The following is a 15,744-nucleotide window of genomic DNA, read 5'->3' as shown; positions in this document are numbered from 1 at the left end:
CAAGACATTTGACATCCAGAAAAAGTCTATGGGTGTCACCAAGTCCAAAATCTATTTGTTGGAGCTTCAGCTCTGCCTCCCGTCTTTGTTGACAGTACAGATGGATTTGCATATTGCTGTTCAACGTGATCCTAGGAGCAGCTGCAGACCATTTGCAAAACTTTGGGGACAGTAGTTTGAAAGCCACCGCAAAAATTACTTCAACTCTGCTGGGTTCCTGGATTGGTTGTGCACTGTAGCAGAGACTTACGAACCCCTTCTCCCCTACGCTGCAGTTTTGATTAATGCTCCACAAATTTTATCTGGATTTGACCATACTCAATCAAAACATGAAGGCTCGTAACTGTTCTGGAAGGTTTTAAAACAGGGTATTTCTCATGACATTGTAGCATTTAATTTAGTTACTTACTGGGAGGTACACTCAGATGTCTCATTCAGCCTACTTTATGGAGAAGCTTTTTGTAAATACTGGTTTTACTCTATGGAAATTAATTTATTATTTTTATTATTTTGCAGAAAACCAGCTGGATCAGAGCCAGTACCTAAATCCAGGATCACGCTCCCTGCTCCTAACCCTGACCATGTTGGTGGTTATAAATTGGCAGTTGCCACTTTTGCAGGGATTGAAAACAAGTTTGGACTTTACCTACCTCGGTTTAAGCCATCGCCACCTACCTCAAAGGCTGCTGCAGCAGTAGGACCCTAAGTTTATTGCTGTAGGTTTTTTGTTATTAGTTGGGAAAGAGCCACTTTTCTAATTGGTTAATACTTTGTTCCTTTAGCTTCTCCTCATATAACGGTTTAGCTTCATTTGAGTTTTAAGGCAATTTTCTTCCTAAACATAATCATTTGTCTTCGTGCTTCCTTAACCAGATCACTGTGAAATTCTTACCAGTTGTTTTAAGTTTGGGACCATGAATGTATTTGTCCACATCTGACATGTGCTTGTGTTGGGAAGACACTAATTTTAGGTTCCATTTATGGGGAGGGCTGGGTGAGAGCTGTGAACCAGCTCATCTTACAGGCAATGCTTGGTTGCAGATTACCAGGGCGGATGTCGCACATTGTCACTCAAATGGAAAAACTCAGTGGATATCACGGTGCTCAAAGCGGAATGATTTTGACTGTACATGTAAATTGGTTATAAACTTAGTGTGTGTCTGTAGAGGTCAGCAACTATATACCCGGTACCTAAGTATGCCAGTACAGCTTCAACTTTTAAAATATGTACACGCACAAGTTCTGTTTCTGGATTGTATTATGAAGCTTTTATGTGGAACATGTTTTTGTAATGGGAACCACATTTATAAATGTTTAGCAGTTGTATTATGTTACTGGTATCAAAATGCTCAAAAGAAAGTGTTATTGTCCATAGTCTTTGCACTTTATGGCAGAACTTTTGGCATTCTACTACACATACAAGGAAATTTCATAACTAGGTGCCTATCTTGGGTTGCTGGTGTTTGGAATTCAGTTTGTATATGCACTTCTATAGTAAAACACTGCTTGTTTAAATAACTGCAATAGAAAATTCATGCACTGTATCAATGGTACCTGCCTTAACTGCTGGCTTGTAATTGGCAAATAGGTGGTTTCAGATTCTTATTTACTTCATTGAGTCAAAAGAGATTAAAATACTCTAAAAGAAAAGATTTTACTTAATTTTTTTGGTGCCTTGCACAGTGTTTAGAAAATTATGTATTTATGAAGATAGAAATAAACCTTTCAAAGAGACGCACACATGGTATTCTGTTACGGAAATAGTGTAGTACATCAAATGTCTTGTTCAACTTCAGCTATAAAGTTAGGTTAAAATAAAGTTAATATTCGGACATGTAGGCTGTAAAAACACCTGCGGTTTGAGAACAAGTTACCTGAATTCCCCTGTGCAGAAAAGACATCTGTTGGTGTAGATGTCACTGAAAAAAAGAAATTTTTCCTCAGCCTAAAACCAGGACTGGAGTAAGCTTTGATATTTTCACCTTTACTTTTGGGGGGAGGTCAATGTGTTATGAGCAGTGTGACTACCCAATCAGTTGACGGTACTGTTGGGTGTCGTCTGTGGTACTTCTCTTAAGACCAGAAGAATTGGTCTTGTTTGTCTTCTTGGGGTGGGGGTTGGTGCCTTCAACGTTGACTGTAAACTGAGGGAATTCATAGATGCAGTATCTTTGCGGAAGAATGAGTTAGGTATGCACTATCACATTGCTGTACTATAACTTGTGGGAATACCAAAATGGAAATCGCTCTATTACTGTATTTGTGTTTGTGTCATCATGAAAATAATTCTCTTGGACTGATTTGCATTTTGAAGTTACCAGTGAAATGAAGTCGTGGCAGGAGTAGCATCTGCAGTACTCATGCACGTGAAAGTGAGGGGACAAGATGACATCTGCCTGCAGCTGCATCTTGGAGTCTGGCTAAACCAGTGTGCAGAGACTCTGCGCTGGGCTCTCACAGCTGCCAGCTGCTACCTCTCAGCCCTGTATATCAGAGTGTCCCCAGATGACAGCTCCTTCGTTTCAGAAATGGGGAAAAATGGCTGCTCCTTGTATAACTCCAAAATTAACTCTCAGGATTTTTGGTTAAGCTTGTCATAAAAGTTAAACTTTCTCACTGGGAGCTGCCTGTGCTTGACACTTGAGATTTTAGGCTATTTAGGAGCTGGTTTTACACTTCATCCCTCACTTTTGCCTGATGTACCTTGTCAAGGGTTGCTTTGGGAAGTGAGCAGCTCAGGGAAGATGTCCCAGTACTGAGCTGCACGTTGCCCCCGATCCGGGAGAGGAAGCGCCTGGCCACGTGCGTGGCTTCAGCCAGCAGCGGCTCCCTCCTTGTGTAGCCTGGAGAGGGACACCTGGGCTGCACCGGCCAGAGCAGGTCCCTCGGATGCCCTGACGCCGAACCCCAACGCCGCCGGGGCCTCACAGCCGGGAATGGAAGAGGAATGAGAGCTGGGTTATTGTGAGACTTGCACAACTTCTTGGCTTGTGGGAAAGAGACCATTGCTTGTGTTTTACAAAGTAAATCATAACTTGGACCCATTCCCTTGCCTACTGCTGTCCTCTCTGCCCCAGGCCCAGCAGTATCTTTATGTCTTGTCCTTTTCTGTGGCAGGTCCCTCTCAGAAGGCCACAGCCTTCATCTTCTCCCTGGCAGGCAGGTGAGCAAGGCTGGACTGACGCCCCCACCACCAGGCCCTTCCCTTCCCTGTTAACTGTCTTTTGGGGGGTTGTTCTGTCCTCTGCCCTTCTTTTCCGGGCCAGTAGATGATGGAGGCAGGGGCAGAAGGGTTGAAGAGCCAGTTTCATTAACACACAACCCAGTTCAGAACGTTTCAAAGCACGCTACAGCTCTGCCCAGAGATCCTGGGGAAGAGCTGTGCCCACAGTCGGCTTCCTCCAGACACAAAAGGAAGCATTTCTGCTCTGAAAAGTTTACAGGCCAAGAAATTGTCAGATTGCCTTACAAACAAACAAAAGGCCCTGAGGACAATGTTTAGATGTTTATCCTCTTTGGGTTTCTGGGTGAGTTATGCAAAGTGTGGGAGGAATGGGATAAAATGTAACCTCACTTGCTTCCTGCAGTCCAGCTAACTCCCCATGACAGCACTTCCAAAACAAAGAAATTATTAAATATTGGTGATGATACCTATCAGCATGAGAGTGGGGTGAGGGTGTCCCTGAAGCAGTTACCCCGTTTGTGTTTCTCAGTCCAGCAGAAACTGAGGGATGCTTTTCTGCCTGGTCCCTGGGGAGTGGGTTGGGTTTAAGCTGACTTAATATTGACGGTTTGCTGGGACGCTTTTGTGAGCAAACATACCACAGGCTTCAAAAATAACTTGGGCAGGTTTTTCTAAACCTGCTAAAAATACGAAACCTGACAAACTGCTCTGAATCTTCCTTAGGAGGGGACAGCCTGCTCAGGAATGTCCCTGCCATACACTCCATGATGTGCATGCATGTCATGCTGCTTACTGCTGAGCTCAGCGCTCCCAATGCACACGTGGCTGTTTAAACACTGCTCTGAAATCCAGACTGTTTTCCGTTGAAATATTTGCCATTTTTGCATAAGCTAGAAGACGATTTCCAGAGATGGTGATCATTTGTAAGTTATGTAATGGTTGAGAATATAGAAATCTCAAGACATTTGTATTTTAAGTGTCTCCAGAGAGCTTCAAACACAGCAAATAACACAGAAGCAGCCTGGGATGAAGTGGTTTCTTTAATGCCACGTGCCGTACAATGGTTCTGCTTTCTGCGCAGTGGGTGGTGGAGAGCTCAGGCTGTGAGCACAGGCAGCCTCTCCCAGTGCTCAACGCGAGGGTGTCATCAAGGTGTCTGTTGCTCTTCAGACAGAGGTGGCATTTTAAGAAGTGTATGCATGATTTTAACTGCTCCTTGCGCTGTTCCTGGTCACACCAGGAAGCAGCACCATTGCTTCCAAGATTCATTCCAACTGCTCTAGTTCTATTGCAAAGGGCCGTCTGGCCTCTCTTCGTGCTCACTTATAAGCTCTGCTTATGACATTGAAGGAGAACAGTCCTGTAAGCTTCCTGAGGACAGGCTGCTACTCCTGTAGCACCATTAGGTGCTGAGTCCTTCTTTAGGACTGATGCTGCCCTGGTGATAGCAGAGTCTCCTTTGTCTGTCACAGGTCAGTGAGGACCATCCCACTCTACATGGGATGCCGTCTTGCTCTGTGAGGGGTTTCCAGTCTTCTACTCTGTTTGCTTTGTATCTGAAGTTGCTAAAACTCTTGAGAGCTTTCCCCATACATCTTGTATGAAAGAACCTATTCCCAGTGGTAGCCATAGCACTAGAGATGCAGGCTGCCATTTGCAGTAGGAGCTCATGATGTTCCAGGATGTGGCAGGGGCTCCTATGTTTTCAGAAGTAGCAAATGCTTGGGGCATTGGTTTTGAGACCCAGGAGGAAGTACCTTTCATCTTGGAAGATTCACCATGAAGCAGTTGCTGAGTACCCTGCAGAAAATGCTGCAGCTCTTGAATCATTGCAGCCCAGCACCATTTGTCCCGTGTGCCTTTTCTCTTTGAAGTAACAAGCTAGAGGGGACTCTGCTGAGGCTAATCTCAAGCAGCAAACACTTGCTCTGATGGCCTTTCCATGGAGATGTCTGTGGTGCTCTCAGACTTCGGAGGCAGCCCATTTCGTTTTCACCTTTCAAACATCCACTTGGTCCAGGTGCAGTGACTGGCCTGGCATTCCAGCCCCAGGCTCGGTTTTTGTGTGACCTGGCCAGATTCCAGGTTGGCCAAGGCCGTGCACATGCTCTTTCAGAGTGCCCTGGCCATCATCATCTTCCTCTGTTCCTATGGGGATCTCTTGAACAGAGTACATGTCACAAAGGTGAAGTAACCATTTCCCCTTTTGGCTAATGCCTTCAGCTGCCACCCCCAGTGCCACCTGCCATGTCCCCCCATGTCCTTTTGCAGCTCCTTTCAGAACAAATCCCAAGTCCCTGGCCACGCCATTCCTCTGCCTCTCACATGTGTTGGTGTGGCTTTGATCTTGACACTGAAATCAAGGGAGACTCTGATCTTCCCTTCATCAAGCACAGGACAGTTGTCTCTTCCACATCCACCTCACAACCCTCTCCTCCATCCTAAACCTCATTTCAGCCTTTCCCTTCTTAGCCCACATTGCTCATCTTCACGTGCCACTTGCCTGCTTCTTCCCTGGTTGGGTTTGCTCTTTCTTACCCTTCTTATGATGGCGCTCTCCAGCTCAGTCTGAGTACGCAGGTTTTGTCCTTCACAGAAATCTCACTTCCAATGGCCCCAAAGTAGAGCCAGGCTGTTTTCTAACTCATTCCATGCCTGGAGCAGGCATGGCAGCATCCCGGCAGCACTAGAGCATGGGATGTCCTCTTCATGCTCTTCTTCTGTTCTCTGGATGTTTGTAGGTGGAAGAGCCTGGAGAAGATGCTTTCTCTTTGCTCAGAATAAAGGGTAATTTTGTATTTATTTCCCTGCTGGACAGATTCTGAGGAACATCTCATCATTGCTTAGCAGCAGGAAAATCAATCAAACAAACAAAACCTGTTGGCGATCCCTGGAAGGACAGCAACAAGGCTGGTCAGAAACTCCACCGCATGGCAGTGATGACCAGCAGAAGGGGAGTTAATGCCTCGTTCTTGTTGGGTGCTCTTCCATCTGCTTCAGCTGCGTGTAATGGCCCTTTCAATGTCGTTGCTCTGTATATACAAACCTGCTAATTTCTGTGGAAATCTGGATCTTTTCCTTGTTCCCTCTGTGTACTGCTGAACCCCAGTCAAAAAAAAAAGGAGAGAAAAATAAAAGAGGGACTTTGGTCATACTCATTTGCACACAGCAGCAGATGCTGAAGGTCTTCTGAGGCTGCTCTTAAAACTATTTTACAAGCTATTAATGCCATAAAGTAGGGAGAGCTTGGAAGGTGACCATGCAGCCCCCACCCTTAGGTTCCAGAAACTGCACGGTAATATGGAAAAAGTGGAAGCAAATTTGCCAACTGTTTCCACTGCAGTGGTTACAATGAATGGGAGACAACATCGATTAAACACCCTTCCCTTTACACCGCAGCGTACTCTCACACTGTGTCCCCACGCTTTCAGATGTGGATTTACTGTGAGGGGGCTGAAGGGCAGCGAGCTGCGCATCTCTTCTCCCCCATGACAGCAAGTTTGCTGTGTATCTGCATGTGCAGGTATTCCTAATCTTGTGGCCCACTGATGGCCAAAATGTGCCTCCCACGTTCCACTTTGCCGTGCATCTGCTTTGCCCGCATACATAGACAACACCTACATACGCTTTTTGAAAGGATAACGGAGAAACTGAGGAAAAAAAAAAACAACACCTGGAGATGATGTCTAAACCGCTTCTTTACAGATGTCTCCTTTGGTTGTTTATTAGCATTCACCTTTAAGCCACAAAAGTGCAGCGAGTGCTGCAGCGGTTCTTCAGGACAGCTCCCAGAGCACCCAGGGGAGCAGCAAGAACACAAGGTTCCCTAATGCCTGGCTCCAGTATCATGGAGCCACCAGACCAGCAACAGATTTGCCTCTGCTGAGTCAAGTAGTGTGTCTGGGGGAAGACCCCGCTTACACCAGCCCAATGGGCAGGATGCTTCCATGGGCACTGGGGGATCGCTTCAGGTCCCACCATAGAGAAGAAAGTAGCCTGTGTGCTCTCACTGGGAGTTATTTCTAACCACCAAGAGGGTAAGGGAAATCCAGCTTCTCCAAAGGATTCACTTTCTTAGCCTACTCCGGCTTTTAGCAGTGCAGAGACTTCTCAGCGGTTCTGGGTCTGACCATAGCACTGAAAAGCATTAGATGATATATTCCTCGACATGGCTGCCCGAAGACGAGATGCGGTTCCCTGTGAACTTGCGTACAAAATCTTTGTTGCCGTCTGACTTTCAGTGTTCCTTGCTGTGATGGTTCACCTGCCTGCCCAGGTGAGCGTGAACCACTGTTAAAGCCAGGTGTCAGCGCCGTGCTCTGGCTCAGCGTAACATTGTGACACAAACATAACTACCAGCCTCACCACCAAGGTTTGCATTCACCAACGTCCCCCTGGGCCGCAGCACTCGATGAGATCAGTCTGCACCCTGTTTCTTTGCTCAAGCCACAGGAGTTTGTTGTTAAAGGAGAACACTGCCTTGTCCCCCATCCCAACCTGTCTCTCAAGACAGGCTGAGGAGGCCTCGCTTTCCTATTCCTTTTCTTTTAGTGCATAGGGCAGCATGGCACTGTTCTGTGTGTGCATGTGTGTGCACAGCTAGGGGCGGAGGAAGAAAATAAAAATAAATCAAGCCTAGAAGCTGACACGGGTTAGCATCTGCTCACGTAAAATGTGTAGCAGGATCTGATGCATGCGAGTCCATCACTGGCCTGTCCCCGTAGCCGAAGGTATCTATTTACATAGCAGCTGCATGAGCATTCTGCGAGTCAGGGCAGTCACATTTTCCCAGTGCCTCGCCAGTGACCGGTAATGAACACGCTGAGCGCTGCTGGCAAGGAAAGATTAACCACACTGCAACAGAACCGGCTTGATACATTTTATTGGCAATACTAGTGTCATACTCGGGAACCACAACCCTTTGTCAGACTGTTAGTGTTAACTTGCATGACAAGTATCAGTGACCAACTGTATTTGAAATATAGTTAAAGTGCCTAGAAATAATAGGCATCTTAAAAAAAAAAGGAAAGGAAACTCATTCCATCCACTCAAGCCAACCTTTATAGATCTTACATCTTAAGCACAACTGATGTACTGTAATTGTTATGTGGACTTTAATGTAACCTCTACAGCAGCACACAGACAATGCAGTTCTCTCATTATGCACATGCTTTAGGATCGTTTATTTTAATGCTTTCAAATAAATATGTTCCATGCAGCACACCGCAATAAATAAGGAGCAGCAACTTTCGTATAGTACATCCATTCATAATGTAAGTCACCATGTGAAACACCACATCTGAAGTCTTTGGCCCAGTCCCATACAGTGAAGCACACCACATCTGCACATAATCATATCTGGCTTCATATGGATTTAATAGGACTATGCCAGAAGGGCAATGTGAGCACAAGTTAAACCAGGGGTTCCTAGCTATTAAATACAGCTACTAAGTAGTGAAAAGGCAACAACTAAACCCATAAAGGGTTGATTTGTCTTTTCTTTCTTACTTCTCAGGCAGAAATATAAAGAATGAAAATGCTCTGGATATTTTCAGCCTTGTGTAAAGCAGCATGATTAATACGGAATGCTTTGAGCAATACTGGCACGTACACTGGCATCAAAAGCCACAGCAAGACTGACTCTGACACTGAACACCGGCGTACTCAGCGGGGGAAAGCTGCTGTTCTGGCGGCGGCGGGCGCTGCTCCTTCTCTTCCTCTAGGCCGACAGCTCCACCGCCCCTTCCTCTTCGCTGTCTGCTCGGTTGGCGCGGATTTCCACCAGGGTCCGAGCGAAGCGGGTCCACTCATCGTTGTGCGGAACAGCCAGCTGGGGGAGAAACCGACAGGGAATTCAGAGACCGCGTGGGGGGACCGGTTACCCCTCTGGCCCCACAGCGAGGCACCCCCCTGAGGAGAGCTCCTGAGGAGAGCTCCCATCGCCATCAGCGCGGCTGTGCACAGCGAAGGACCGAGGCCTGGGCCTCACCGACCCACCACGGGCTGCTTACACTGTAAAGTGCTGCCGAGCTCCCAGGACAAATCTGGCAGCTTCCTATTCAGTTCCAGCTAGAAGGAGCTTTTACAGGCAGTGGCAGAGAAAAAGAGCTCTACACGTATGTTTAACTTCCCACACGTGAGCTGGCCATCTGAAGTCAGCGAGGCTGTGCTCAATGTAATTGCAGGACCAGGGTCAATGTGCGCAAGGTAACAGAGTTTTTACAGCACTGTACTGAAACTATTTTCTTCAAGTTCATTAAAGCTCTTAATAGTAAAATAAATATATTGTGTTATTTTAGTTACCCTCCTCTATGTTAAGGAATTTACAATTACAAGAAATGCGTTATAAGGGAAATGCTATACCAACTGGATACCTCTCTGATTTTTTATATCATCATGCAAGATCCATTTCCATTTAATACCATTGACATTTCTAATGAAGAGCTCTTGAACATTAGGCTTCAAGAGGGATGTGTAATCTAAATAGCTAAACTTCCAGACAGAACACTTTAGTGCTATGGCAAAATAATACTGCAGTCATTTCCAGCTGGATCCAACACTGCAATTTCTGGACAATAATCCAAGCTGGGATTGAGATGATTGGGAAAAAAAACCCAGCAAGCAGTTTTCTCAAACTTTGTTTTCATTAACTCAAATTCCAGAAAACAGCAACAAGCATCCAGATGAACCATGCACATTTTTACTGCCCTCTTGAAGCCCTGTGATCATGTCCTGAATGGAATATGAAAAAGTAACTGTTTCGAGATACTACGCAGTGCTTAGTACTGAAGAAGGCAACTGGTTGCAAACTACGGGGCATATAGCAAACTGCTGTCCACCTCGCAAACGGATGCCTTTAGGCTACAGAACGAGTCTGACCCGAGCTAATCCAGTCTGTGGTACCCAATATTCAATCTGTACCAACTGACTTCTTTTAAAACACCACGAAAACCGCCATGCAGGTGGCTGGCTAACTACATCCATTTGGCACTAGCAGATTATAGGTGCACACGAGGCTGTATGGTACAACTGTACTGGAATACAGTTAAATTATTCTCCTCTCCTTATATCCCAACAGCGATACATGTAACTGGAGACTAAAAAAAGGATCTATTCCCTGAACTAGCAAGCCCAGCTGGAGAAAGAGCTTGTATATGCGCAACGCTAATCACACGTGGAAGGGCCACGTACACTGCTGCTAGTTCAGCGTCAATCGTATGGACAGGAATTTGCAATACTGGATCGGAGTATCTCCTCCATATCCCACTGGTGCCAATGAGTTTTTCAACTACTGTATCTAGCTTTGCATCTATCCAATATTTGGGGGAAAACCAGCGTGTTTTAAAGCTTACCAGGTATAGGGCATATATCAGTGATCCATTATGAACGGCTGGTGTACAAGTTTGGTTTTTTGCCTGTTGAAACACTGAATATAGTACAGTTCAGCATGTACTGAGGCTACAGACTGAGAAATGCAATCTGTGTGAGAGCCATCTCGGCCCTCAGTGACAGGCGTCGCTGCTCTCTCTGGGTTTTCCCTTCGTTCCCTTCCACTTTTTGCATTTTTTCTCCTTCACTTTTCCCAGGAACGGAGACCAGGGTTTCAGGAGTAAATCATTTGAGACAGCTGTCTGTCATGCTCACACACACAGATGTGGATCTACTATGGTCTTTATTTGAAAGACAGCTCTGTTCTTTCAAACACCTTCAGCAGGAGGAAATGTAACACCAGAAGGGAGGTCAGTGCACCAACACACAAGTACCCATAGCACAGGTTTGGTCACAGCCACACACCTATACAAGCTACTGTACAGTAAGTTAAGGGACAGTGCAGAGATCACTGTATCATAAGATGCGACCAAAACCAGCTGTTTAGCAATTCCCCTGTTACTATTGCTGGTGTCCTAAAAGATTTTATTCCTTGTGATGTGTACAACGCTATCATTTATCCAACTCTTGAATGAAAACATGAAATGAGTCTCACTTATTTCAAGTAGTAAAATCATTAAAGTGGAACAATATCCTAGGCAAAGGACTTACTGAATTTAATAAAGCCTCATTTCTCCTTGTCTTTTAAAGTCCTAAACAGCATTACGTTATATTAAATGGCTGAAGAAGACAATATGTCACTCTAAAGAAAAATAAAAAATTATGACATTGAGATCTTTTAATTTCCTTTACTCCACAGCATGGCCACAGGCAAATAAAATCAAAGTCCAGCCTGTTAAACCAACTTGGTGTCTCAGACTTGAAAAGTCTCCCCACAAATGTATGCATTACATGCATTACTGTTAGCTGACAGCGTTAGCAAGACCTAGGCTGTTTTTAATGACTCAGTTCACAAAACAGTTCATGACTGAAGTGAATACCTTTAGCACAGAAATAAAAACATTTGGTGCCCACAGACAATCTAATTGGCTAGAACTTTGTCTTATTTTACTTTATTTAATCTCATGCACTGCATCATGCTTTCAATGAGGGGCCAATCCTGCTAACAGACTGTTAGGAGAATAAACCTCTCTAATATAAATTCCTCAGGGATGCAGAGAGAAACCTTGGCAATAATGAAGTCAAAGGAAAAATTGACTTTTATTCCCCCCCACTTCTTTCTGTGAAGGCCCTAATACTGAACCACAATAGTTATACAGCAAAAGACCACAAATAAAAACAAAAGCATCCACAAACTCCAATTCAAATTCTTGTCTGAATTAATGCTTCCCTTCCAGTCATTTTCCATTCAAGTTCCTTCAGCTGGGCACACTGACACCCACAAACGTCTGGGTCTATCTGTGGAATCTCCCTTCCAGCCTCTCTGCACAAGTTTTTTCTGTAAATACCAGGGCAGGGTTGGAAGAAACGAGGAGGTACTTCACAGAGGAAGGGCAGAGGTTTACAGCTATCTGGGTGTTCCTCACTCGTTTGGTGGTTTTGCCATTTTTCTGTCCGCTTCCAGTTACTACAAAGCAGCACGTGTTGAGTCCCAGCAGTCATGATGTCGACACCGGGTAAAAATGTTCACTAAAGCATAATAATATAATAACTTATATTAACATTTGGGTCAGAAGGTTATTTGAATGAACTGACACTAAGGTATGGAGCAGAACAAGAAAATAAATGCTATTAAGTGTTCTCCTTTGATCCCTTCACAATGGAAGGTAAGTGCTACCCACACCTAATTAATTGACTGAATTACTCACACTGCTTTAACTTAAATACCATGGTACATTTAGGTTGCATCAGATAGTAATTCTAATGAGGAAAACCAGTATTATCAAAGCACGGTGGTGACTTTAGCCAAACTTTGTCTGTTAAGCTGTTGGAAGAGAGATACTTTTGTGTTCTGTCTGACTTTTAAGATACCGAAAGAGTTCAGGCTGCAAGCCTACCGACCTGCAAGTGTGACTACAAGTTCACACATCCAAAGAAACCTGCTTCTGCTTGTGAAGTTACACGTGCTCAGCTGGTTACAGGAGCGAGAATTTAGTACAGGAAAACATCTTCTCAGGATGTTAGGATGCTGACCCATTTTTAATTGGGTGAAGATATTTAACTCAGGACAATTGGGGTCTCTCATTTCTCAAAAAAAATAAATCTAAGTTTTCTTGATATCAACTTTTTAGATCTCCTCCCCCAATTCACTTTCATAAAATATTCTTCCAAAAGCACTCAGTATCTATGAGTATCTCTTAAGTGCTTCCTACATGATCAATAACATACAACAAATAACAAAGACATGTAACATACTAAATACTAGACACATTTAAGTTTTAGCATTGAAACTAGTTCACAAACGGTTTTTCTTGCTGATATTAAAAAGCTGACTTACGTGATGCAAACTGTCAGAATTAATTTTTCCACCACCTCCATTACTATGATTTTAGATAAGCAGATTTTGGGTAAGAAAAGACAACTCTGCAGCACGCTCCTCCTGGCTGAACGGTGCAGCACAAATAACATGGCTGGAAAAGGAAAGCCTCCCTGGGCAGCACCCCCCAGCCAGCAGTCTTCAGACCCCCATGCAAAGCGAGCTCAGTTGAGCCCCCAGACTGAGACTGGCTGCATGCTGCACACGAGGCCTGGTATGCAGCAGCCATGATTAATATTAAGCACTGGAGAGGTGGGTTGGTAATTTCAGCAAGCCCTGGGGTGGCCTCCAGATAGTAACACTAAGTAGATTTCTGCCTGTTCCTGCGAGGCATTACAGTTAGCAGTTTATCTTATTAGAGATAAATAACATCAGACCTATGTGAATCTTTTCCAGTCTGTGCTTCCCCAGTCCACCACACGTACATATCCCAAGGGAAGCCAACTCTTGACTGGACCGAACAGCATACAAAGGGCCTAGAAAGCGAGATGATGCAACGCAACAGCAAAAGGATTGTAAATTAGGAGCTGAGATCTCCCTGTCCTCTTGTTCTTCTCCCGCCCATCTGCTAGAGGTGGCTCGTTCCTAGACAGCCAGAAGCCCCTTGCCTCTGGTATCATTCTCATGCTCTTTTTCTTGGGGTGATAATGCACTGAGCTCTGCTTTCAGGACTGGAGAGGATCTAAACAGCATCTAGATTTGGAAAGAAGGGATTTGTCCAGCTGGGCCACACAGGCCACAGTACGTCCCCCCAGTTCATTTTTCAGAGTCATGGGGTTGGAGCAGACTTTGAAGCAACAAGGCTTGTAAAGTTTAAAGGCAAGATTGTTCCAACTTGTGCCTATTCTCCACTGTAGATAAAAGGATAAAATGATGGGACCCAAGGGAAATGACCACCAGGATCTTCCTGACAAGCACCTGGCTTTGCCTTGCCTATGTGTCACAATTCTATGTGATTTATGCAGTGCACAACAGAACTATATAGCTCACAGTGCCACCACAGAGCCTGTGGATTTTTGAACCTTCTGAAGCTTCTCTGTGTTTCCTGGGTGATGACACTAGCCAAGCACTTCACTTACCTGTTAGCTTTCCAGCCCTGACGCACAAACATGTGCCCCCTCGATGCTAGTACTGACCAAGGAGATGGTTTTCGTGCATCTGGGAACAGAGGCCTCTCCCCCGGAGGCTCGTCAGGCCAGCTAGTCGCGGGTAGCAGCATGAATGTGAGTTTCATCAGGAACAGCCTCCTTCATCTTCTCATCAAGGCAGAGATTTTCTGTGTGCAGAGCTTCCAACCCATACACCAGAGATCTTACAAACACAAACTGTGTTTCCTGTGTTTTCCCAGAAACAGTGCTATTAGCAACTTCACTGAACACTACTACTCCTAGAACTGTAAGACAGAACTCAGGAAAAGGAGATGCTCTGACCAGACAATTCCTGATGCTGCCATTTGTGTCAGCTAGTGTTGGGCTCCCCAAACAAGCAGAAAAGCAACACAAAAACATTGCCTGAAGAAACAAACATAAACTTTCTTTCATTTTCAGATCATTTAACACCTACTAGTAACATTTGCTTTTTTAAGTTAGGTCTACTAAAAAAAAAGAAAAAAAGAAAGATTTTGAGACAAAAAAAAAAAAGGTTTGAATGTGCCTTTTAAAGGAATCTATCCAGAAGGCTGAAATAAGATATTGCAACATATTTCAAGATTTTCATATATTCCCCTCCTATCCATCTTTTTTATGGCTGAGAGTGTTTCAGCTCAATTTGTCCAAATCTCTGTATAGCTTCAGTTTCCCTGAAAAACCACTTTCCAGCAAATGAATTATTCATTGAGGATATTTCACTTTATTCCTGGCTCCCCGCCTTCCCTGGAGCCTGTAAATCTTTGGGATGGGAGCGGACAAACTCTTCCTGCCTTCATCCCTCCAAGCTCTTGCCCAGCACAGCTCTCCTCTGAGGGCTGGGGACTCTCCCGAGAAGGAGATAAAATGCAATTTCAGCAGGAGCAGCCTCCACTTTAGAGGAACCAGCGTCCCATAGGCTCAAAGGGAACACAGTTGTCTGTGTTCAACCTACTGCATTTCCTTTTAATGACTGTACCTCAGGGGTCAGTCTACCTGTAACTGAGACGCTGGTTCATAACCTGCAGCGCTGATCACTGGTGAAAGCGTCGTGCAATCCTGATCACCAGGTTAATAATCACTTTTTTTTTTCATCTTCACCTAGAGTTTGGATGCCTCAAAGCAAAAATAGCCACGGGAAGAACTTCCTCAACGTTGTCTCTGACTGAGGGGTTGTTCTGAAGAGACAAATTTTTCCAACCAGAATGGTCTGCAGTCGCTACTAACACACACGTCCCGTGGACACAGGTGTAAAAGGAGAATCTGAAAACGAACCGTTACACCACAACTTGGAACGATCTGCCAAAATATGTGGTCTGCAGCCGGCCTGCACAACTGTATTGCCACACACTGTTTTCAATTAGATGTTTGCAGACAAGCCTGCATGGTGGTCCAAGATACACTCCAAGGGTGACAGCGGTTCCCAAGTCAAAAACCTGTGACCCGTTCAAACACATTTCATAGAACCAACATGCTTTCTTAGTCTTCTATATAGAAAACCTTGTTCTGATCTATGTTGATGGGTTTCTATAGCCAGTCACCTAGAGATCAGCAACATTCTTATTAACATG

The 15,744-nt window shown here is 44.8% G+C and overlaps 2 protein-coding genes across 12 annotated transcripts in view; one reads left to right on the top strand and one right to left on the bottom strand.

The window, feature by feature from the left end:
- SLC25A13 (solute carrier family 25 member 13) overlaps nt 1–1,734 on the top strand; it is a 102,447-nt gene extending 100,713 nt beyond the window's left edge. For all 3 annotated transcript variants that reach the window (XM_074836158.1, XM_074836169.1, XM_074836148.1), the window contains one exon: nt 517–1,734. In XM_074836158.1, coding sequence (XP_074692259.1) covers nt 517–706 — 190 coding nt within the window. In that variant the 3' untranslated portion in view covers nt 707–1,734. The remainder of the gene's footprint in view (nt 1–516) is intronic.
- A 6,315-nt stretch (nt 1,735–8,049) lies between these two features.
- DYNC1I1 (dynein cytoplasmic 1 intermediate chain 1) overlaps nt 8,050–15,744 on the bottom strand; it is a 200,426-nt gene continuing 192,731 nt past the window's right edge. For all 9 annotated transcript variants that reach the window (XM_074836069.1, XM_074836109.1, XM_074836099.1 and 6 more), the window contains one exon: nt 8,050–9,014. In XM_074836069.1, the coding sequence (XP_074692170.1) occupies nt 8,904–9,014 (111 nt within the window). In that variant the 3' untranslated portion in view covers nt 8,050–8,903. The remainder of the gene's footprint in view (nt 9,015–15,744) is intronic.

Source organism: Strix aluco, chromosome 1 (genome assembly GCF_031877795.1).
Source record: "Strix aluco isolate bStrAlu1 chromosome 1, bStrAlu1.hap1, whole genome shotgun sequence".
NCBI lineage: Eukaryota > Metazoa > Chordata > Aves > Strigiformes > Strigidae > Strix > Strix aluco.
This window is presented reverse-complemented; position numbering and strand designations above follow the sequence as displayed.